General features: G+C 43.5%; 1 protein-coding gene across 1 annotated transcript in view; it reads right to left on the minus strand.

Annotated features, from left to right (window-relative positions):
• Nucleotides 1–20,597, minus strand: part of LOC126291426 (dehydrogenase/reductase SDR family member 11-like) — a 362,658-nt gene extending 342,061 nt beyond the window's left edge. The window contains exon 1 of the mRNA XM_049984942.1: nt 20,466–20,597. Coding sequence (XP_049840899.1) covers nt 20,466–20,597 — 132 coding nt within the window. The remainder of the gene's footprint in view (nt 1–20,465) is intronic.
• Nucleotides 20,598–24,859: the final 4,262 nt, after the last annotated feature.

Raw genomic sequence — 24,859 nt, forward strand, 5'->3', positions numbered from 1 at the left:
GCATTTCTCCTCCTTACACGAGGTATCACAACAACGTTTCACCAGGCAACGCCGGTCAACTGCTGTTTGTGTGTGAGAAATCGGTTTGAAACTTTCCTCATGTCAGCACGTTGTAGCTGTCGCCACCTAATCATTTGCATATCAGAGCATGTTCTTCCTGTCGGTTAAATTTCGCGGCTGTAGCACGTCATCTTCGTGGTGTAGCAATTTTAATGGCCAGCAGTGTATCTCCAAGTAGCCGAACATAACCATCTCCAGTCAATCATCGGTTCAGCTGGACCAGAGGCCCCAGTCCGTGCCATGTAAACACAGCCCAGACCATCATGGAGCCACCACCAGCTTGCACAGTGCCTTGTTGACAACTTTGGTCCTCGCCACTCTCGGATCCTACCACCAGCTCTCATCAACTGACAGTGGACAGTGGACGCACCTGATCAGGCTACGGCTTTCCAGACGTCTAAGGTCCGACCGATACGGCAGCGAGCCCAGGAGAGGCGCTGCAGGCGGCGTCCTAGCAAAGGCGCTCGCGTCGGTCGTGTGCCCCCACAGCCCATTAATGCCAAATTTCGCCACACTGTCCTAACGGATGCACTCGTCATACGTGCTACATTCATACCTGAGGCTACTCCGTGCGACGTTGCTGTTCTGTTAACACTGGCAACTCTATCCAAACGGCGCTGCTCTCTGTCATTAAATGAAGACCGTCTGTCACCGCGCTGTCCGTCGTCTGACGCAATGCCTGGAGTCTGGTGTTCCCGGCACACTCCTGACACTGTGGACCTCGGAACACTGAATTCCCTACCGACTTCCGAAATGAAATGTCCCATATACAGGGTGAGTCACCTAACGTCACCGCTGGATATATTTCATAAACCACATCAAATACTGACGAATCGATTCCACAGGCCGAACGTGAGCAGAGGGGCTAGTGTAATTCGTTAATACAAGCCATACAAAAATGCATGGAAGTATGTTTTTTAACACAAACCTATGTTTTTTAAAATGGAACCCCGTTAGTTTTTTAGCACATCTGAACATATAAACAAATACGTAGTCAGTGCCGTTTGTTGCATTGTACAATGTTAATTACATCCGGAGATATTGTAACCTAAAGTTGACGCTTGAGTACCACTTCTCCGCTGTTGATCGTGTGTATCGGAGAGCACCTAATTACGTAGGGATCCAAAGGGAACGGTGATGGACCTTAGGTACAGAAGAGACTGGAACAGCACATTACGCCCACATGCCAACACCTTTTTATAGGTCATTTTCACTGACGCACATGTACATTATCATGAGGGGTGAGGTACACGTACACACGTGTTTTCCGCTTTTGAATTACGGAGTGGAACAGAGTGTGTTCCGACATGTCAGGCCGATAGATGTTCAATGTGGTGGCCATCATTTGCTGCACACAATTGCAATCTCTGGCGTAATGAATGTAGTACACGCCGCAGTACATCTGGTGCAATGTCGCCGCAGGCTGCCACAATACGTTGTTTCATATCCTCTGGGGTTGTAGGCACATCACGGTACACATTCTCCTTTAACGTACCCGACAGAAAGAAGTCCAAAGTTGTAAGATCAGGAGAACGGGCTGGCCAATTTATGCGTCCTCCACGTCCTATGAAACGCCCGTCGAACATCCTGTCAAGGGTCAGCCTAGTGTTAATTGCGGAATGTGCAGGTGCACCATCATGCTGATACCACATACGTCGACGCGTTTCCAGTGGGACATTTTCGAGCAACGTTGGGACATCATTCTGTAGAAACGCGATGTATGTTGCAGCTGTTTGGGCCTCTGCAATGAAGTGAGGACCAATGAGGTGGTCGCCAATGATTCCGCACCATACATTTACAGTCCACGGTCGCTTTCGCTCTACCTGTCTGAGCCAGCGAGGATTGTCCACGGACCAGTAATGCATGTTCCGTAGATTCACTGCCCGTGGTTTGTGAAACCCGCTTCATCGGTAAACAGGTTGAACTGAAACGGATTCTCTGTTAATGCCCATTGACAGAATTGCACTCGATGATTAAAGTCATCACCATGTAATTGCTGATGTAGCGACACATGAAACGGCTGAAAGAGGTGACGATGCAGTATGCGCATGACACTACTTTGACTCAGTCCACCGGCTCTCGCAATGTCCCGTGTACTCATGTGTGGGTCCATGGCAACAGCAGCTAACACACCAACTGCACCCACTTCTCCTGTGATGGGCCTGTTACGGACCGGTTTTCGTGCTACGACCATACCTGTTGCATACAGTTGGCGGTAGATGTTTTGCAGAGTGCGGCACGTTGGATGCTCTCTGTCCGGGTACCGTTCTGCATACACCCTGCACACTCGCCATAGATGAGTATCATCTCCGCCTTTTCAGAGTTCGAATACATATGGTCACAGTTCCTACAACACTACACTATCACAGACGTCTGGTAACACGGTGCACTACAGTTGGTCTGCGTGCAGAGACGAATGCAGCATAACAATAGCAGCAAACGCTACATGCGGACACTGCGACAGCTAGACCAAACCACAGCAGTGCACTACAGCCACACTCGCAAACACGGTCGTCATCGTAAACATGTCCCTGCAGATGCTGCTCGCCGACCGTGGCCCGTGTTTGTTACAACACGCAACTGAACGTCGAAGGTTTCAAGCGTCAAGTTTAGTTTACAATACTCCGGATGTAATTAACATTTTGCAATGAAACAAAAGGCACTGATTACGTATTTGTTTATATGTTCAGATGTGCTAACGAAACTAACGGGGTTCCATGTAAAAAAACGTAGGTTTGTGTTAAAAAACATTCTTCCGTGCATTTTTGTATGGTTTGTATTAAACAATTACACTAGCCCCTCTCCTCACGTTCGGTCTGTGGAATCGGTTTGTCAGTATTTGATGTGGTTTACGAAATATATCAAGCGGTAACGTTAGGTGACTCACTCTATATATCTAGCTCGAACAACCGTTCCGCGCTCAGAGTGTGTTAAATCCCGTCGTCCGGCCATAATCACGTGGGAAACAAATGCTTGGATCACCCGAGTACAAATGTCAGGAACCGCGCGACCGCTACGGTCGCAGGTTCGAATCCTGCCTCGGGCATGGATGTATGTGATGTCCTTAGGTTAGTTAGGTTTAAGTAGTTCTAAGTTCTATGGGACTGATGGCCACACATGTTAAGTCCCATAGTGCTCAGAGCCATTTGAACCATTTTTTACAAATGTCAGCTCCGCCAATGCACTGCCCTTTTATACCTTCTGTACGCGATACTATCACCATATATATATGTACATACCACTACCCCAAGATTTTTTTCACTTCATTGTATAATGGATAGTAGACGATTTCCTAACTGCAAACTATCACATTCAAGAATATTAAGTCGTCTTTTCGCTCAATTTCGTGAAATTGGTGCAGGGAATATGGAGAGAGTGTCTATCAAGTAGAGTATGTTATACCGTTGGTACTACATAGTTCTTCAATAAGCACATACACAACTTCCACTCGTATCAGTGTTACACGTTCAGGAGTACAGTCACCGTTACGTATGCCATACAAGGCCTGCATGCTTATCATTTACAGTGGATTGGACACCTGCTGGAAGAAGTTGAATTTAGACGATTAGAATTTCGTCAATGAATAATTGCAAATCACCAATTAATCTCATTAGTACTGTTTACTGATGAAGCTTCTTTCAGCCATGGTGTTATTGTTAACACTCGTAATTCACATACTTTCGTCGAGACAAATTCTCAGACTGTCTCCTCTGTAAATATGTGGTGTGAAAAGTTCGGTAGTTTTGGTACAGTAAATAAATGACATACTAAAGAGAAGCATCACTGTTAGTACTGGTAGCATTGATAGGGAAAGAAACATAAATGGATGTGTGAGGGAGAAACCAGGACTAGACGATTTTTCTTTGATTTTTGTTTGTTTGGTTCAAATGGCTCTGAGCACTATGGGACTTAACTTCTGAGGTCATCAGTCCCCCAGAACTTAGAACTACTTAAACCTAACTAACCTAAGGACATCATACACATCTATGCCCCACGCTGGATTCGAACCTGCGACTGTAGAGGTCGCGCGATTCCAGCCTGTAGCGCCTAGAACCGCTTGGCCACCCCGACCGGCTTTGTTTGTTTGTTTTCCAAGTAACTAGAAGTACACATCGTTCAGCGTTTGTCAATTTCCTGTTTTATATCCATACAAAATACGAATTACATTTTGTAAGTAATAAAAATTAGTTGATCACACAACTTCTGCACTTGTATGCAACCAAAGCAATTACTTTTGATGCAAGTACGATTTACATGCAAAAACATAAAAAAATCTATGTAATTATTGCTTTTATTTTGTACTGAGTGCAACGTTCGTCACTAAGATCAAAGGCAAGAGTATCTTGCTGTTATTGGTAAGTGTGAAAGTTGTTTGAGAAAAACAGAAACATGTTTTATATAAGCTCGACAAAATATTGAAGCAAGATTTGGTATGTTTTGTTTTGCGTTTTTTTTTTTTAATTTTACCTTTTTTTGAGGAAACTTTTCTAAAGTTACATGATGCTCTATAGCCTCTTTCATGTCACAGATCAACAATTTTCGAATACAACCTGAATTAATGAATGACAGTTTCAACTTTGCTACAAATGCTGGTTACTTTTAAGTAACAGGCAGGATGATAGCTATGTAGAACAAAAGGGTTCTCTAGGCTTATATGTCCTCAATCAGTTTCTAGACAGTACACCATTTCTGGTTTCTAAGGGAATCTAGGGAGAAACTGATTGCATACACAAACAAAGCTATCGACATGAGGTACCCCTGATAGATACACAACACACCAAATGGATAGGTAATGCGGACTCTATCTTAAATGACCAAGGTTACTATCAAAACTACCAGTGTCTACGCTTACTGATGATATGTACAGTAGTCTACTGCATATGATATACAAAAAGTACTATCAATGAACATACAAAAATATCGCTTGTATCATATATTACTCAAGGATTAGGTCGCAAGAAACAGGAAAGGGAGGAATGAAAGTTACCAGCTCTTAGGGTCTTGGTAATATTTGTATTTATACGCGGTACCGAAGCAACTGCTCAGCTTATTTTATCTAGAAAACGAGGTTAGTCAAACATGCAGTAGAATCACAGCATGCAGTTGGCAATGCATTACCAACCTTGCACAAAATGTGGGGACACGTTTCATTTAAGGGGACACTGAAAGTCCTATGACGCCAATGTTAAATTATCGAATTTTGTGACCCATTACCTTGGAAACTTTGTAAGACACCAACTTACAATTTTCCATAATTATTTAATGCACCTTTTTAGAATTATTACTAAAATTGTATTGTGGGACACGTTATCTTTCTTTTTTCAAACACTCGATTTATTGAGAGAATTTTGTAAACAAATGAACATAAAAGCAAATCAACTCAGGATATTTTAATTATCCTAGCTCCATATGTGTTATATCTCACATTTGGCATGCAGTGAAAATTTCGTGTCTTTATCATCACTACTTTTTAGAAAATGGGTCATTTATTGCTAAAAACGTAGTTCAGTGACAATGAGGTGTAAAACGTTTTTTATTACAAATTCTTATTCGGACATATTTCTGCGTCTCTTACGCACTAGAATTGCCCTAGCCCATAGTTTGTGTCTTCTTTAGTGTCACAACAGCCCAGGGCTTGTCGCCTCCTTGTCTTTTTGCTTCTTTTGTCATTTGATGAGCAGCTAACTCTGCTTCACGTACACAAATCCCACCCAGTTTTCTCAGTCCTTTTGCTGTGTTCCGTTCAAACCTTACCCCTGACTTCTCCAGAACCTAAAGTCTTTAATAGTTCCCACCATTAAAAGTTACTACAGCATCAGACACTGCCAACTTCAGAGTCATTAGGCCAACAAATACATTTTTATGCACACGGTACCACACATTATTGATGGATTCATTCACATTCTGGGTCTTCCCATGTAAATACATCTTTAGACGCTCAGGATTTGCCAAATCTCTGTAAATAGGTTTGATTGCCTCCATTACTGCCAAAGGAAGAGAATGTTTATATATAAATTCATGCAGGGTGCCAGAAAATTCAGCTTGCCTCTATTTACACCAAGTGTTTGGTGGAGGTGGACAAAAAACATGACATTGCTTTCCATCAGTTGGTATTCGATGAAAGAAAGTGCTTCACACAGCTCTTTTCATTTTCTCTAAATCTAAGTCTTATATAAATAATTTTATTTACGTATAAATAGCAATAGAAGTAAACTTACTACCAAAATAGCCGATAATCACACTACTTTCAAAGAATCCTAGCGGCTGGTCCCGGCGGAGGTTCGAATCCTCCCTCGGGCATCCTCCTTAGGATAATTTAGGTTAAGTAGTGTTCAAGCGTAGGGACTGATGTCCCTATCAGTTAAGTCCCATAAGATTTCACACACATCTGAACATTTTTATCCCTACCCAACCAGAACAATCGGTGCATAATGTTACAGTATATTTTTCCATACACTAAGTAGCATACATATCACGGTTGGCTGAAATTGTCCCAAACGTTTCAGAGTTTAGTTCAAATTTCACTACTTTCCGCCCCTCACCAACAATTAGAGCTGCCTTACCCCATGGTAACTGGATCTTGATGCTAAACATTTTTTTTTCCTTGAATTTTTTGGTTAAAATCACTCTCAGCATTCCAGAATAATGTGTAGATACCAATACTTTCCCTCCACCATCTGCCCCATCGAAACTGCTTGTAGCGATGTATTATCGACACGATAATTGTCTTCTGGTACTACGCCATTGTACTGTTTCTGGCTTTCCAGCCTTCATGTTCAGCTACAAGAAGCTCTTCTTAGAGGAGTTGAGAAGGCAGCTGTGGCGAGATGACAGAAGATGGTGTGAGGTATCGATCACAGATAGTGGGAAAGACCACCTAAAATTGTCTTCGTACATCCATATTTAAATTGTATGAAGGTGGAACACAGCTGGTATAATTTTTATTAAAAATGAAATTCCTCCATGTGTACTTAAGATTTTTTATTTACTTCGCTACTAGTTTCGACATTGCGTCAATGCCATCTTCAGGCCCATACACACTTCATGAAATAAGTATGGCACAAAACTGATTTCATGCAAGTGTACGGGCCTGAAGGTGGCGTTGACGTAACGTCGAAACTAGTAGCGAAGTAAATAAAAAATCTCAATTACAGATGGAGGAATTTCATTTTTAATTAAAAAAAAGCCTAAATAGTGGTCCTTCTCGACGACTGGTTGCTGAGGTCGGAAGTAGCACGCCAAAATGATACTCTTCTGTTATTAATATTAGACAAACTAAACAACATATTTACTTGCATTTCAAATTAAAACATGTCTGAATGGCGTGCTATCATTCCATTATTTCATAAGTATTTATAACCAGCAGAATAATAAACAACTGCTAATCGTAAAAGCAGAGGACGCACTTCGGTGATCTTCAGATCGCACCTAACTTTGATGGCGAGCCAAGTGGTTCGGCTGTAAGGTCAGAGCTAGTTTGGCGGTCTCGCGGAAGGACATGTTGTACGCCGCGATATGAGTTAAAACTTAATTTGCAATGTCTAGTTTGTAAATGTGAAATCTGGTTCGGCAGTGTCGGAAGACGTACGTGTTGTCTGCCGCGATCGGTGTTAGTTAAGAATTTATTAGCAATGTGTGGGTATTTGGACATATAGTTGAGAACAGTCTGATACTAATTATGGAAATATACAGTTCATTAATTCGTTGAAGAATAAAAATCATTTATAACTCTAAGGTGGAATGTAATTCTGCAGTTCCTCATGTTTTGCTAATAAAAAGTGAGTTTAATCCCGTAGAAACAAACGGATTAGAAATGTAATCATTTCTAAAACAACAGTTCCTCACTAAGAGTTTCTCACAGTCTCAAGATTACGAGTTACGACCTACGTGTTGTTTCCTGGACAGGGGCAACAACTATAGAAGAGTGCAGGTTGGTGAACATTTGTTAGAGCTCATGCATTCCACTCAGGATCGTGGAATCAAATAACCACCTCACATGTACTGCAATCATGGTACAAATGAGATCAGTGACATGCCATCTGTGGTACCACAGTAGAAGTATGAAGAAGAGAAATAATTTTGAGGGGAAGTGTTTGTCATACGCACGTACGTATCACCTCTCTTTAACAGCTTGCCCTACCACGTGTGTGTGACAAGGCATTACGGAGCTACGCTAAACATAAAACCACTTCCTGATCAATAAAATTTCAGACCCTGTTGATTAATATTTTCTCAATACGAGGGTGGTCTGAAAAGTTCTCGGAATCACCAGGAGAGGTCAGCGTTAGCGCAACGAGTTGTTCGCGTGTTATCCATTGGACTGTTGCCTGTAAACACGTGCCACGTCAGTGCTCTTTGAAGAGAGATGCGGCGGTGACGTGGCTCTGTTGCCGCACCCGTGTAGATGGGAAAAAAATCGAGATTCGAACAGTGGTTAAGTACTTCGTAAAGAAAGGTATGAAAGCAAAGGACATTCATGCCGATTTCCAGAATACACGATGGGTCTCTGCTCCTTTATATTCAACTGTTGCCAAGTGGACAAATGAATTTAAATTTGGTCGGGGGAGCTTAGAAGATGAATCTGTGTCACTACTCCAAAAATAATTGGAAAAGCGCACAAAATAGTCAAGGGCGATAGGCAGTTAAATGTGCGAGAAATTGCTCACGCTTGCAAGTGTCACCTGAATAGGTATATCAGATTTTAACTGAAGAATTAGAAATGAAAAAAAATTATCTGGACGGTCGGTGCTGCGACTCTTGACGCGCCCGCACACATGTGCCGTCGCCATGGCAAAATTACACGAACTCAACTGTGAATTGTTGCCACACTCGCCTTATTCACCTCATATGGCTCCGTCAGACTTCCATCTCTTCCCAAAATTGAAAATTTTTCTTGGTGGACGAAGATTCACTCCAGACGAAAACTCATAGCCGGAGTTGACAACTACGAGGGCTGGAACTTTAAATAGTGGCAAATATTTATTCACAACGACACAAAAGAGTTACATGTTTGCATCTGCTACTGTCCTTGAAAGCAGCCACCAGCGTTGTGTAGAACCCGTTCCCAGCGATGTGGAAGGCGTAGTATACCGTTAGCAGGGCCTGTTCTGTTGATGGTGCGAATGGACCGGTCTACTGCCTGTCGAATCTCTGGAACAGTTCTGAAGCCAATGCCACGAAGTGGTTCCTTCATCTTCGGAATCAAATCAAAGTCACAAGGTCTTAAGTCCGGGGAGTATGGTGGATGGTACAGTACTTCCCAGTCCCATCGACAGAACAGAGCAGCCACAGCTTGCACTGTATGCGTCCGCGCATTGTCGTGCAGAATTATGGGTGGGTTGCCCACAAAGTGTCGCCGCTTCTTTCGGAAAGCTGGTCGCAGGTGATGCTCCAAAAAAACGAGCAGTAATACTGTGCATAGACGGTCTGCGTGGAGGAACGTAATGCGTTAGCGTAACACCATCAGAGTTGTAGTCCACAGTTCGTGGTCTTGCGGTAGCGTTCTCGCTTCCCGCGCACGGGGTCCCGGTTTTGATTCCCGGCGGGGCCAGGGATTTTCTCTGCCTCTGCCTGGGTGTTGTGTGTCTTTCATCATCATTTCATCCCCATCGACACGCAAGTCGCCGAAGTGGCGTCAACTCGAAAGACCTGCACCAGCGAACGGGAGGCCCTAGCCACACGCATTTCCTTTTCCATCACAGCCGTACACGAGAATCACCTTAACTTTAGACCAATCGATTCGCATCATCAACAGAACAGGCTCAGCTAACGACATACTACGCCTTCCACGTAGCTGGCAACGGGTTCTACACAACGCTGGTGACTACTTTGAAGGACAGTAACAGGTGCAAACGTGTAACTCTTTTGTAAAGGTTGTTTATAAATAGTTGCCACTATTTGTTCCAATCCTCGTACTTTTCACGCCTGGTGCAAACTGATTTTCGAGATGGTATCAAGGCACTGGAACATCGTTGGCCCAAGTGCATTAATCTACAAAGATACTACATCGTAAAATAAAAAAAGTTTCAGTGGCGTACGTACATTTTTTTTCTATTCCGTTCTGAGAACTTTTCAAACCACCCTAGTATTTTTGTATCAGCGTTTCGCAGTGACAAGTGAGTCTTTACAGCGTAGAAGTGTAATTATGATTGAAAATGGAAGTTTTTACGTATGGTGCCTCGTCACATCGTAAAGAAAAAAAAGCAACGTTTCAGCCACGGTTGTAGTGGTCCTTTTCTGGGTCAGAGCCGGCCGCGGTGGTCTCGCGGTTCTAGGCACTCAGTCCGGAGCCGCGCGACTGCTACGGTCGCAGGTTCGAATCCTGTCCCGGGCATGGATGTGCGTGATGTCCTTAGGTTAGTTAGGTTTTAGTAGTTCTCAGTTCTAGGGGACTGATGACCACAGATATTAAGTCCCATAGTGCTCAGAGCCATTTGAACCATTTTTTCTGGGTCTGCTGGTGTATTTTTGCTGTCCGGAGTCAGCTGATCATGGCATTACGTTACAATTTTTAAACCGTTGATATTGTTGGTTTCATGAGGCTGAAGAAGCGCGAAACTTTATTGTAATAGATTTACTGACAAGGAGGGAGTGTGCTTCTGCTATTGCCCCTCTCATTGTGTGTCGTTATTAAACGTCAGAAGGAGTGCGGACTCCTCTCTCTTCTCATACTGAACTCTGCAGCAGCTAGTCGTCGGTAGCGTCACGTCACACGGGTTGCTGTTGCGGCCTGTTGGGGTCTAAAGGCTGGCAGACAAGACGGGACAGACTTTCTCTACTCTCCCTAGTCATGTTGTTAGGTTGTTTCGGTACTTCAGTGGCCTCTCTAACCTTCCGTTTCACTATTCCAGGATGCTAGTCAAGTGCGCAGCTTTCGAAGAATTCTGTTTCCCCGCCACAGTCTTTGCGGTGTCCGGACACTTGAAGATTCGTCGTGCTGCCCCAGCCGAACGTAGTGCTCGTGCTCCCGCAGGGGCGTTGATACTGGCCCGCCGGTCACGCCCGTGTATACTTCTGCACACCTACAGTCCACCTTCCACACGCCTACAATATGCACAGGATCTTTGGAGGTGGACATTAACATGAAGGCACCAAAAACAAAACACATTACTGTGCCTAATACGGTCCAGCAAAACCGATGGCATTCAAAACAGCTTCCAGTCGTCTCGGACTGGACAAATTCGGCCCTGCATGGTTTTCTGGGGACTCTCACACCAAGATCAGGTAGCTATGATGGAGGTCGATAGAGTCACGCTCCCCCTCCAAAGGAGACCACAAACGCTCGATAATGTTGAGACCTGGTGACCACGCGAGATGCGACAGTTCACAACACAAAACCTGTCCTGGACGAAGCATGCAGCGCAGATAGAGGCCCTGTATTCTTTGAGGGCAGCCTCACCATTGTGGAACAAACAATGTACTATCAGACCGAGCTGATCAGCCAAAATGGTCACACAATCTTTGGCAGTAATACTACCTTGCAGGGCATCATTGTGGTCCGTGCAACATCCAGCTAAGGCTGACCCAAATCATCACTGGATTCCTTCCCAGTTTCACACTCGGTCAGAAACGAGACTCATCCGACCAAATGACTTCCTTCCTTTGTGTCACAGTCCAGGTTTAATGGCTCCAGCGCCACGCTTTTATGGCTCAAATGGCTCTGAGCACCTATGGAGTCCCACTGGAGTTTTGGTGCTTTCAGTGTTCGCGAGCGTGACATTCAATTCTGCAGTGACTTTTGCAGCTGCCATCCTCTAATTTCACGTGACACTCCTCTTCAATGACAGCTTATAACAATCTCTCAGCACACACTTCCGTCCAATTTGTGACTTAGCGGACGGTGTTCTTCCTCTTTCCCTGTATGCGGCATAAATCTGGTGCCTCTTGAAACACGAAATACTTCTGGTGCCTTGGTTGCAGAAGCATCCAATCTGGCCACGTTCGAAAGCACTTAACTCCGGCACGATGCACTCACAGGAACACACAACACTGTTCTGCCCTCGAATGACACTTGCAACGTATTGACGACATCGCACAGTCACTGTTCGAGGTCAAACCTGCAGGCGTGCTAGCATTTGCCTTTGTATTCATGTATGCTTCCTCGCTATTTTTTGTTCAGCCCCTGTATCTTGTCCCTTATTAAGCTTAGCACAGCCTGGATCTTGCGGATGCTGTGGAAATACCTGGCTATGGCATTTACCAGTTCACGCAGTGACATTGTAAGGGGTTCACCATCCTGCTGGAGCAAATGTTATTTCGATGTACCAGGTGATCAAAAACTCAGTATAAATTTGAAAACTGAATAAATCACGGAATAATGTAGATAGAGAGGCACAGATTGACACGCATGCTTGGAATGACATGGGGTTTTATTAGAACCAAAAAGTACAGACGTTAAAAAAATGTCCGACAGCTGGCGCTTCATCTGATCAGAGTAGCAATAATTAGCATAACAAAGTAAGACAAAGCAAAGATGAAGTTATTTGCAGGAAATGCTCAATATGTCCACCATCATTCCTCAACAATAGCTGTAGTCGAGGAATAATGTTGTGAACAGCGCTGTAAAGCATGTCCGGAGTTATGGTGAGGCATTGGCGTCGGATGTTGTCTTTCAGTATCCCTAGAGATGTCGGTCGATCACGATACACTTGCGACTTCAGGTAACCCCAAAGCCAATAATCGCATGGACTGAGGTCTGGGGACCTGGGAGGCCAAGCATCACGAAAGTGGTGGCTGAGCACACGATCATCACCAAACGACGCGCGCAAGAGATCTTTCACGCGTCTAGCAACACTTTTTTTTTTTTGTTCTAATAAAACCCCATGTCATTCCAAGCATGTGTATCAATTTTTACCTCTCTATCTACTTTATTCCGTGATTTATTCAGTTTTCCAATTTATACTGACTTTTTGTTCACCCGGTATTTTTCACGCGCTGCCTGCGACAGAAAATATCTTTGCTGCAATAGAGTCACAGGTCAGAGCAGTCTCGGCAGCAGTTGGAGTCGCTCGCTGCTACAGGGTGGTTGTAGTCTGTCGCCGGTAGAGTGCAGTTCATAGCCATGTATTGTAAGGTAAATTGCATTATTTTTATTGGCATGCGCGAAGTTAAGTCATTTGTCTGAGATGTTAATATGAAATTGTTTCAACCTTTTTGTGATTCGTCAGCACCAGTTGATCCAGATTTTTAATATTCAATTTTTCATATAATGGATTGCAGATCTTCATCAATACTGTAAAGGATTTTCAGAATATAATTTTACCAGTCAAAAAAAAGGAATAATTTTGCCTTAAGTCATTACCAGTCCCGATCCAGTCATTTATTTAAATTTAAATATTTCAGAATTTTTGACAGATCATAGTCATGTGTTCTTTAGTAATCGGAAGACCAGCTATGCACCAATGTCAATAAGCCAAGTCAGTTTTTCTAATAATTCAGGTCTCAAATGCTATGCAGTGTTGGTAGATAGGCCAGCACTGCACTAAGCTGTGCCATTCGCGAGCAGATATATGGAGAGCGTTATCTGGCGACACCATTATGAGGTAAGAATTTTTCAGTTTATTCAGACTGATTTCACAGGGCCATGGCGCAGCGCTGCTTACGTCAGATTTATCAGTTTCCATTAGATAAGATATTTTAAAAAATGAACATTTTTATTTTTATGTGGGAAGGTTACAACATTCTCCGGACACTGTAAGCGCGCTGCTGGCTGCTCTTTGTCGATGCCCTGTCTACCTTCCGTTCTTTTATTCATTTCCACGGCTGTGTGGATCGATATGGGGTTGGGACCGTTCGCCGTGAACGTTTTCTCTCTCTCTTAAGCTTTGGTGTCACAATGTCACCACTTCTCGCTGATAGTCAGAGAATGGATAACTGTATTCTTTTGCGCTTGGTGATGGTGGGATTCGGCGTTTAAATATCTGTCCTAATGTGTAAGCTTCCGTTAAATTCTGTGCCCCGGCGTGCCGACTAGAGATGTGCACTACCAAAACTACAGTTCGGTAGTTTTGGTACGGTACATAAATGACCTACTGAATGATAGAATCACAGGTAGTATTGTTCGCACTGATTGCAAAAGAAACACAATGAATGTAAAAGAGAAACTGGGAACCGAAGACTTTGCTTTTTGTTTGTTTAGCAAATAATTAGAACTGCACATCGTTCACTGTTAGTCCACGTATGGCGCTGATGGCCGGGATTCCCCGCCTGGAGACGTTCGGTCGCGGAGTTGCAGATATTTTCAGTTGCCGCCACATTGAGCGAATTGTTTGTCGACGACGATGAACTGGTGAAGAGGACGACACAACACCTATCCCTCAAGCGGAGAAAATTCCGGATATGGCCAGCAATCCAACCCGAATCCATTGCATGGGAGTCAGATGCAACGAACAAAAATTAGTTGATCGCGGAACTTCTCGGCTTTTATGTAAGCTAAGAAATTACTTTTGATGTAAGTACAGTTTACATACAAAAACATAAAAAGATCTACACATACCAAAAAAAATTTTGCATCACTACGGTTCCCAGTACTCCCAAAGATAAACGTTGACTGAGGATATTGTATCACAGACACAGTCCCTTTGACTGTTCAGAGATGTCACTAACCCCCCCCCCCCCGCCCCCCCCCCCCAAAGATGTAAACAACCACTCATGAGCAGCGCCTATTAGACGGAGGGGGTCCGACAGCCGATCAATTCCAGTCATTCCACCAGGAAGGAGGTACAAGGCTCGTGTTATCTGTGGTCCAACTATGCCTAGACGGTCAGTACCGCTGTTCGATAGCTTCCGCATTGTTACTTTGTGCCAGGATGGGCTCTCAGTAAGGGAAGTGTCCAGGCGTCTCGGAGTGAACCAAAGCGATGTTCGGACATGGAGGAGATACAGAGAGACAGAAACTGTCGATGACGTGCCTCGCTCCGGCCGCCCAAGGGCTACTACTGCAGTGGATGACCGCTACCTACGGATTATGGCTCAGAGGAACCCTGACATCAACGCGACCATGTTGAGTAATGCTTTTCGTGCAGCCACAGGACGTCCTGTGTTACGACTCAAACTGTGCGCAGTAGACTGTATGATGCGCAACTTGACTCTGACGTCCATGGCGAGGTCCATCTTTGCAACCACGGCACCATGCAGCGCGGCACAGATGGGCCCAACAACATGCCGAATGGACCGCTCAGGACTGGCATCACGTTCTCTTCACCGATGTGTGCCGCATATGGCTTCAACCTGACAATCGTCGAAGACGTGTTTGGAGGCAACCCGGTCAGGCTGAACGCCTTAGACAAATTGTCCAGCGAGTGCAGCAAGGTGGAGGTTCTCTGTTTTTTGGGGGGTGGCATTATGTGGAGCCGACGTACACCGCTGATGGTCATGGAAGGTACCGTAACGGCTGTACGATACGTGAATGCCATCCTCAGACCGATAGTGTAACCATATCGGCGAGACATTCGTCTCATCGTGCACATCTTGTGAATGACTTCCTTCACTATATCGACATCGTTTGACTAGAGTGGCCAATATGTTCTCCAGACATAAACCCTATCAAACATGCCTGGGACAGATTGAAAAGGGGTTTTTATGGACGACGTGACCCACCAACCACTCTGAGGGATCTACGCCCAATCGCCGTTGAGGAGTGGGACAATCTGGACCAACAGTGCCTTGATGAACTTGTGGACAGTATGGCACGACGAATACAGGCATGCACCAACGCAAGAGGACGTGCTACAGGGTATTAGAGGTACCGGTGTGTACAACAATCTGGGCTACCACCTCGGAAGGTCTCGCTGTGTGGTGGTACAACATGCAATGTGTGTTTATCATGACCAATAAAAAGAGCGGAAATGATGTTTACGTTGATGCCCGTTTCAGTTTTCTGTACAGGTTGCGGAACTCGCGGAACCGAGATGATGCAGAACTTTTATTGATATGTGTATATAATTCGAACTGTTATTTTGTACTTGATGGAACATTCTTCACTATGATCAAAGGCAGGTGTTTCCCGTTTTTACTGTGAAGTGCGAAAGTTGTTGGTTAATAACAGAAACATGTTTTATATTAGCTCGAAGAAGTACGAAGCAATGTTTGATAGGTTTTTGTTTATTATACTTTTTTTCGAGGAAACTGCGTTTTCTAGCACTACATGATACAGCTATATAGCTTTTATTATTGTTGCTACAACATCTCTCAATTTCACGTTACAAATCGACAATTTTCGAATAAAGCCTGAATTAAACATTGACAGTTTCAATTTTTCCATTAATTCTATTTATTTTCACGTGACATATAGGAAAAAAATTGTGCACAACAAAAATTTTTCTTAGGCTACATGGTACTTTATGTATCCCCACTCAGTCTGTAGACAGTGGAATCTGGTAAGAGACCGTGTAAAGCAGCTATCGAAATGAGGTAACCCCTTACAGATATACAACACATATAATGTATGAATAATATGGTTACGATATTTACTGACCACGGCTAGTATGAAACTACCGTTTTACTTATGACAGCCTAGGGTGGTCTAACAGCTCGCTTATCCTATATACTTCTGTGTCTGGGGCTGCTTCGAACGTGAACCGGATCTTCTCGTGCATTTCGTTCTACTATTCGTTAAACCTATGTAATTTCACGTCACCAAGGGGCCACACAGCGAAGGGGTCGACCACGTATGCGTGCTAGCAGCGTGGGTATAGAGAAGCAGAGCCAAGTGCCGGGCTGCCTCGCAGCTCACCACGGCTGCTAGCAGGGCTAGGAGCGAACCCGCTGCTACACCGTCAGTCTGCTCGTAGTGTTTCCCTTGTGATTCGAAATATGTGTGTCACAGCATGCTCTCGTAGGATACAGTTTCGTCTACTGGCAGGCTTGTGGATAGTGACTTTACGTCGAAACTGACCATGATGACTCATTCTCGCTGTCGAAGCCTACGAAATTAAATAGTTGCGACTTATTTTAGTTATTATCCCAGTTACCTCCTGTCTGTAAAAATACCTGCACAACAGTAAAAACAAGGTCTGTAATATGCTGTCACCACAACGTGCAACACAAAACACAGAGAGCCGTGTAACAAGTCTGAGATGCATAAATACGGCGATGAGCGCACAGCTGAGCGTAGAGTGTTGTTACGCTCTTCCATTGCATTCGCTGAACATATACACGACGTAAATACTGGCCAATTCTCCATCAGTAAATCTATCCATACAACCGCGTACCACTGCTACCAACTAACAATGCCGCAAAACCAAACCTGAGACACATAAATACAACAAGAATTCAAACAGAAGTAATAATATTTGTTGTCTTTTTTTTCGGATGTCCCCGAAAGCCGTCCGAAAGAGCAGACACCATTTTTGATCCCGCACCCACTCTGAATCAAGACACGAAGGAACTAATGCCAGAGGGGAAACCAGTGGGGAAAACTGAAAATTAGTGCCGGACCGGAATTCGAACCCAGGTCTCTTGCTTACTAGGCAGATACGCCGCGATTGCACCATCCAGACTCGGTGATCATGACAACTGCACGGGTAACCCAAGCACACCTCCAGCCAAACCCAAATCCTCAACTTATCCACACACTACCTATGTGGTAACACGTAATTAGCTGAGGACGACCATTTGATCACTTGAGTGTGGATGTGCACAGTCCTTGACTGTTGCGGATACGCCGCGAGTTATGATGATACTGGGCAAGGGACGCTACATCACTAGTGGGTTGATGAGTTGGAAATTTGGGTCTGCCGGGTTGTGTGCTGCAGAGCTGTGCCCGGATGGCGCAGTCGTAGCGTATGTGCTCAGTAAGTGCCGCACGGTGGCTCACCGGGTTATCTGTCCTCTGTAATAATAAACAAGAAATTGTGAATGGCTCAACAATGACCTTCAAGGGCTGTGAGGGGACGTCCGCAGCGAACAAATGCAACGAGCAATATCGAACGAACAAAATGAGATCACAAGAAAAGTAAGCAGGAAACCTAAGTCCGAATCCCCGTCCAGCAATAATTTTCGAGTTTCCCCACTGATTGAAATCAATGAGTACTGGCGGACAATATCATTAACTCCTTTGTGTCTTGACATGTAATTACTCTGTTGAGGCACATGTGACCACAGGTACCAAAATGCTCGGACAGTATCCTTGAACAACTTTCGAACTTTTGTCACTGAACTTCGGATGCTCCAGTATATAGGTTGGAAACCTCTTCGTCCCATTTTTCTGGGAGCTGACTGAAGAGAACCAAGAACTCAGAATGAAAGTAAGTTATCTCTCTTTCCGACCGACCGCCGCGTCGTCCTCCGACCACAGGCGTCACTGGATGCGGATTTGGAGGGGCATGAGCTCAGCACAGAACTCCCTCGGCCGTTGCCAGCTTTCATGACCGGAGCCGCTACTTCTCAATCCAGTCGCTCCTAGATCTACCCCACAGCGGATGACTACACCATGTTTCCAACAGCGCTCGGCAAACCGAGCGATAATCCACCCGAATGCCAGCCACGCCCGGCAGCGCGTCGGTGATCCGACTGGAACAACCGTTATTACTACGGCAAAGCCACTGGTAAAAATAAGAAACAGAGGGCGCTAACTAGCCAACCCTACCCAAATGGCCAAAAAAAATGTGAAAGAAGACACGTGCAAATATGTCATGACGCTCTAGCTAACCGACAGGACGGAGCTCTTGTCAGTCACACTGCGTCGTTCAGCCTCATAAAAATACTTCTGAACGTACCCCCACGTCATTCTATTAAACTTGACCATGATTTAGACAGTCTACATCCTGACAAACGCGGCTGCACCAGAGCTGAAACATCGAATGTTTAATAAGTTTCCTTTAATTTACGCCTATGGTCACAAACTTTTTGTTAAGAGATTACCGGTTTCGGTCTACAATGACCATCATCAGATCTGTTTTATAAAAACAAAGTCGTAATGTACTGCAGCCATAGTGGCATCGACAAATGTTAAATACAGAATCAGACGATGCCACTATCGCTGCAGTACATCAGGACTTTGTTTTTATAAAACAGATCTGATGATGGTCATTATAGACCGAAACCGGTAATCTGTTAACAAAATGTTTTTGACCATACACGCAAAGTAAAGGAAACTTACTGTATATACGGGTCACTGTTTTATTCGCGACAATGTCACAGCTTGTGAAAATCTGATATTTTAGTATTTTATAAAACGACGCAGAGATACGCCCGAAATCACGATACTGACAAGGGAACCTCCCCATCGCACCCCCCTCAGATTTAGTTATAAGTTGGCACAGTGGATAGGCCTTGCAAAACAGAACACAGATCAGTCAAGAAAACAGGAAGAAGTTGTGTGGAACTATGAAAAAATAAGCAAAATATACGAACTGAGTAGTCCATGCGCAAAACAGGCAACATCAAGTACAGTATAAGCCCAGGAGCGCCGTGGTCCCGTGGTTAGCGTGAGCAGCTGCGGAACGAGAGTTCCTTGGTTCAACTCTTCCCTCGAGTGGAAAGTTTACTGTCTTGATTTTCGCAAAGTTATGATCTGTCCGTTCGTTCATTGACGTCTCTGTTCACTGTAATAAGTTTAGTGTCTGTGTTTTGCGACCGCACCGCAAAACCGTGCGATTAGTAGACGAAAGGACGTGCCTCTCCAATGTGAACCGAAAACATTTGATCGCAAGGTCACAGGTCAACCGATTCCTCCACAGGAAAACACGTCTGATGTATTCTATACGACACTGGTGACGGCATGGCCGTCACATGACAGGAATATGTTGTCGACCCACCGAACTTGTACATTTGGCGAATGGGTAAAAAGATTCTTCTACCTTGCCCGATTTAGGTTTTCTTGTGGATGTGATAATCACTCCCAAAAAAGTGATGAAAGAGTTTGTCACATAAACTGCAACAAATGAATGCAACAGTTTCACAGTCGCACAGTTTTCCCTGTGCTCTGCCAAAACATATGTTTTTAACGTTTTCAAATTTTTCCATGTGTAGACCGTCAAATCCTGCATGTGTCCAAACAAATCTGAACATGTCCTGGAATTTTGAAAAGCGAATTTGATTATGCGTGAGTGCCTGAACTTTGATAATTGTCTGAAAATAAAAAATTAAACGTTTCACTCGAGGGAAGACTTCAACCAAGGACCTCTCGTTTCGCAGCTGCTCCGGCTAACCACGGGACCACGGCGCTCCTGAGCTCATATTATACTTGATGTTGCCTATCTTGCTCATGGACTACTCAGTTCGTATATTTTATTTATTTTTTTCATAGTTCCACACAACTTCTTCCTGTTTTCTCGATTGCTCAGTGTTCAGTTTTTCAAGGCCTACCCACTGTACCAACTTATAACTAAATCTGAGGGGGAGGTTCCCTTGTCAGGTTGATACCGGCCTCGGAAGCCCACGCTCTCGTACCGTGCAGTGCGTACCTCTAGCAGGTTGAGCCTCCTGGCTACGCCCACGACGACCAGCCCCTGCTGCACCAGCTCCTTGGCGACGGCGCGTCCGATGCCCGCCGAGGCGCCAGTCACTAGAGCGACCTTGCCTCGCCAGCGGTCCATAGCACACTGGCCTCGCCGGCCGCCGTCCCAGCAGGTCGATGTTCGAGCGCGCCGCGCGGGGCACGGCGCATGCGCGCTGGCCGCCGGGGCACGGCGCATGCGCTGTTTGCGACGCGCTGCAGATAAGATTGGCGCTCTACTGTGTTAGCGGTGGGGCCACGGCGCATGCGCGGATGGTGTCGTGTGGCAGGCTAAGGGACTGGCGCCATTTATAAACGTCTCTTCCAATGTATTTCGATTTTCTAAAAATAAACTTCATACATCATATATTTCCTGATTGGTATAATTATTAGAATGGGAAAGAAAATTGAGGATTCGTTAGAGGACCACCACTTGGCTGCTTTTATTTTAGTGTTCAGCCCTGTGGCTGGTTGGCAGCAGAGCGCCATTCCTATCTCCTGTCTGCCTTCCTCTTCATTTCCACAAATGTCTTACATCCAACGTCATTCATTATTTGTTGCACATATGATATCCTCGGTATGATATCCTGGGTCGCCCCCGCCGATTCCTTCCCTCAGTAGCTCCTTCTGCTATTGTTCCAATCATGTTCCATCGTAGGATGTGCCCTACAAGTTTGTCTCTTCATGCTTGGATGTGCCTCCACAGAGATCTGGTTTCCTAAGCACCTCTTCATTTGTTACTTTGTCTCTCCAGCTGATCTCCGTCATCCTTCTATAGCACCACATCTCCAGGGTCTCTAGCCGTCTTCTCTCTTCTATTCCAATCGTCGTCCAAGTTTCACATACATATAGGGCCACACTCCAAACGAAATCTTTAGTGATAAGTTTCCTTATTTTCAGACTGATGTTGTTGCTGGTGAGTAAGTTCCTTCTCCGATTAATTGCAGTTTTGGCCTTTTGTATTCTGCTCGCAATTTCTTTCCCCGCTTCTACCATCCCTTGTGATTTTCTTTCCCAGGTAAGTAAATTCCTCTATCACTTCCAGCTCCTCTCTTCCAATTCTCATTCTCAGAGGTTCATATTCTGCTCCTGTACTGCATACCATCACTTAAGTCCTTTTTCTTGTTTATTCTTACTCCATACAGATTGCATAAAATTTTTTCCATTATTCTGAGGACTTTCTCTAGATGTTCTTTTGTCTCCGTGACTATAGCAATATCATGTGCATAACATAGCATGCCCATTAATTTTGATCCCCACCTCAGTAGTTTCTCGAACTTGGTCTATAGCTTCCTGGATGTAAGAGGAGAGGGGGCACATCCTTGCCTTACCCCTTTTCTAATATATGCTTCTTGTTCCTGGTGACAGTTCCTAATCACTGACATCTCATTCTTATAGAAACTGAGTATCACACAAATGTCTTTGTACTTTTGAAACATCCCCTTTGATAATTATACAAGATTGTGCTTAAACTGACACACAATAATTTTAGCGCAACGCAATCTGACTTTCAAAAATCCCTACAAAAGAATGGCCCTGACTAACGTTAACCTATACGTTTCACAAATCACTTACCTCACAAAAATCTTCGTTACTCGAACTACCGCAATACAGCGAGCGCCACTACTGCCAGCTAAATAAAAGATTCAAACCACTGAAGGTTCTAACTACTGAGAGGTATAGTTAGCAAATGAAAGATTTTGATAGAGAACAAACAATGTATTTACCTCAATAGTGTTCAAAAGTGATAATATATATATATATATATATATATATATATATATATATATATATATATATATATGGTAGTTCATGACATCCAGTCTTACAAATTTCAAAACTCCGCCATTTCTCTCCCCACATCCACCACTGTTGGCGGCTCACCTCCAACTGCGCAACGCTACACGCTGTTAGCATACAGCTGCCGCTGCCCAACACTACAATGGCAGACAACAATGCAAACCAGCCACAGACTGCACATGGCACAGCCAGTGATTTTCATACAGAGCGCTACGTGGCGGCGGCGTTACCAATAAAAGAAACCTAAACAGCCTACTTACATAGCCCCCATGCTACCCACAAAAAAATTTACAAATTGTTTTGGGCAGTGGCCAATACAGATTTGAAAATTTTTTTTCATAATTACAATGACAAAGAAATGAAATGCACACATTTATCGATACAAAGTTGGTAAAAAGCTAAAATTTTCTCACAGTCCATAAAGACAGTCCTGATCATTCATCAAAGTAAAATCCTAGTGTTTTTCTCAAAGTCTGAGTAGTAAAAGAAAATGCACACAGAAGTAGTGGATTTCTATGCAGTCTTGAAGAAGTAGTGTTGTTCTTTCAACGGAAAGACAGTGCTGACTCTTGACATGTAGACAGGTAATGGGCCACAACAGAGCAAACCCACAGCAGAGTCAGTCGAAGTTTTAAAGAATATTGGTAGGTAGGTCGTCACAGAGTAGTCCTGGTAGAGATTACGGTATTGGTGGGCCACCAGAGGTGCAGACCCACTGCAGTCCTTGTAGAAATAATGGTATTGGTGAGTCATCAAAGGTGTAGACCCACTGTAGTCCTTGTAGAGATGGCTAGCAGCCAACTGTTGCGACTGTGCAGGTGCACAATCACCGTCGAACAGTCTTGGAGACAATATCGGATGTCCTTGAACCACCACTTGTGCACTCACAAAGTTATTTTTCTAATTGTCCTTAGAACCAGCAATGCTGTTATCCAGTCCCATGCTGAATTATTAACACACGTGCAAACACTATCAGTCCCTACTTCTCACATATTGTCCATATACTATGACCAACAGAAACGTGTGCAGTGAAATATAATTTACAAGTTACTTAATTTGATGAACTGGTGCCAATTACAATTTTATAACATAAGAATACAATAACAAAGGTACAAAATACATCTTTAAAGAACATAATAGTACAAATAACATTTGCAGTAATACAGGCTTTACAAAAGAATCGAAATAACATATACATCAGTGTTACAGGAATTATGACAGGAGCACATACATAAAAAATCAGAATAAATTTCGAAACATCAGCTTCACACATGAGCATTAGAACAAAACAGAATAAATAATGTGTAAACATCTTTACTAAGTAAATAACATGTTATTAATGCAAATTATATTTGAGGATAACAGTATTCCTCATCATAGTGAATGTAGCTTAATATTAACAGAGAAAAAATTATATGAAACAGTACACAGAGACAGGAAGAAAGCAAATACACAAGGGTACACAAACATATAGTGGGATACACAAAAGGAAAGGACAGGGTTTGTTTTCAGGGTAACATTTGGTACTGCAGTTCAACCCAAAACTTCATTCTGTAGATCTTTCGTCGTATCTCAACATTTGTTTCCTTCAAAAAAATCCTATCCAAGCATGCTTTCTGTATTCTGTTCACATCCTCTTTCAAAAATAGTTTTTCTCCACTGTACACTACTTTTTTGGCCAAACCATTTTCTTATAGCTTCTCAATGCTTTTCTTCCAATTCATCATAGTTAGATTCTTATATAGTCTACCCCCTCTTAAGCTAACTTAAATCTACTGAGCTCAGATGCTAAACTAAGGGACGAGGCAAAGCAGCAGCACAAAACAAATTAATACAAACAGCAATGTCCCAAAAAAATGGAAATTGGTAAAGCAATTGCAATATTACAACTAATATAAGGCGCTGTGCAGCAAACAAGAGAAACAAATCCCTAGTAAAACTGGCTTAACAGAGTAATACAAAGTCAAATTCAGTAACATTACGCCTGGCACACAGCAGCAGCAAATGCAATAGCTCATAACTAAACAGGACAAAGCTCAAGCAGAAAAAAAATATTACAGTAAAGACAACAATGCAGAAAAGGGAAATGTCTATTCACATATTAATATCTATGTCATTAAAGTGGTGCACCACAAGAAGTTATCCTACCATAAAAATTACCAAGTACTTGAAAAGAAAATTGTATATACAGTTACTGTTATTAGTCGCTTCTTATTTCTTTTTCCATTCTAAGAGCTCCTTTTTCGAAGAATGTGGATCATAAAATAATTATTTAATAGATCTGTTGACAGAAAGTGCTCACATTAGCAAGTGCATTTAATTTTATTTTATAAAACCAATGCTACAACACAGCTGGAAAACAGATATCAAATGAAATAAGCAACTATGTACAAAGCATAAAAATATCATTCAATAGTCATGCGACATTTCATAAGTTAGTAGAATTCTCTCAACTCTCGTAGAAAGTCACTTGTAATTATCAGGTGTGCAGATGTAAATAAGTATCTTTCCAAGTAATGAGCGCGACGTTTTTGCGATGCTTTCTACAAAGGAATGTCAATA

This window comes from Schistocerca gregaria, chromosome 9 (genome assembly GCF_023897955.1).
Source record: "Schistocerca gregaria isolate iqSchGreg1 chromosome 9, iqSchGreg1.2, whole genome shotgun sequence".
NCBI classification, from domain to species: Eukaryota; Metazoa; Arthropoda; class Insecta; order Orthoptera; family Acrididae; genus Schistocerca; species Schistocerca gregaria.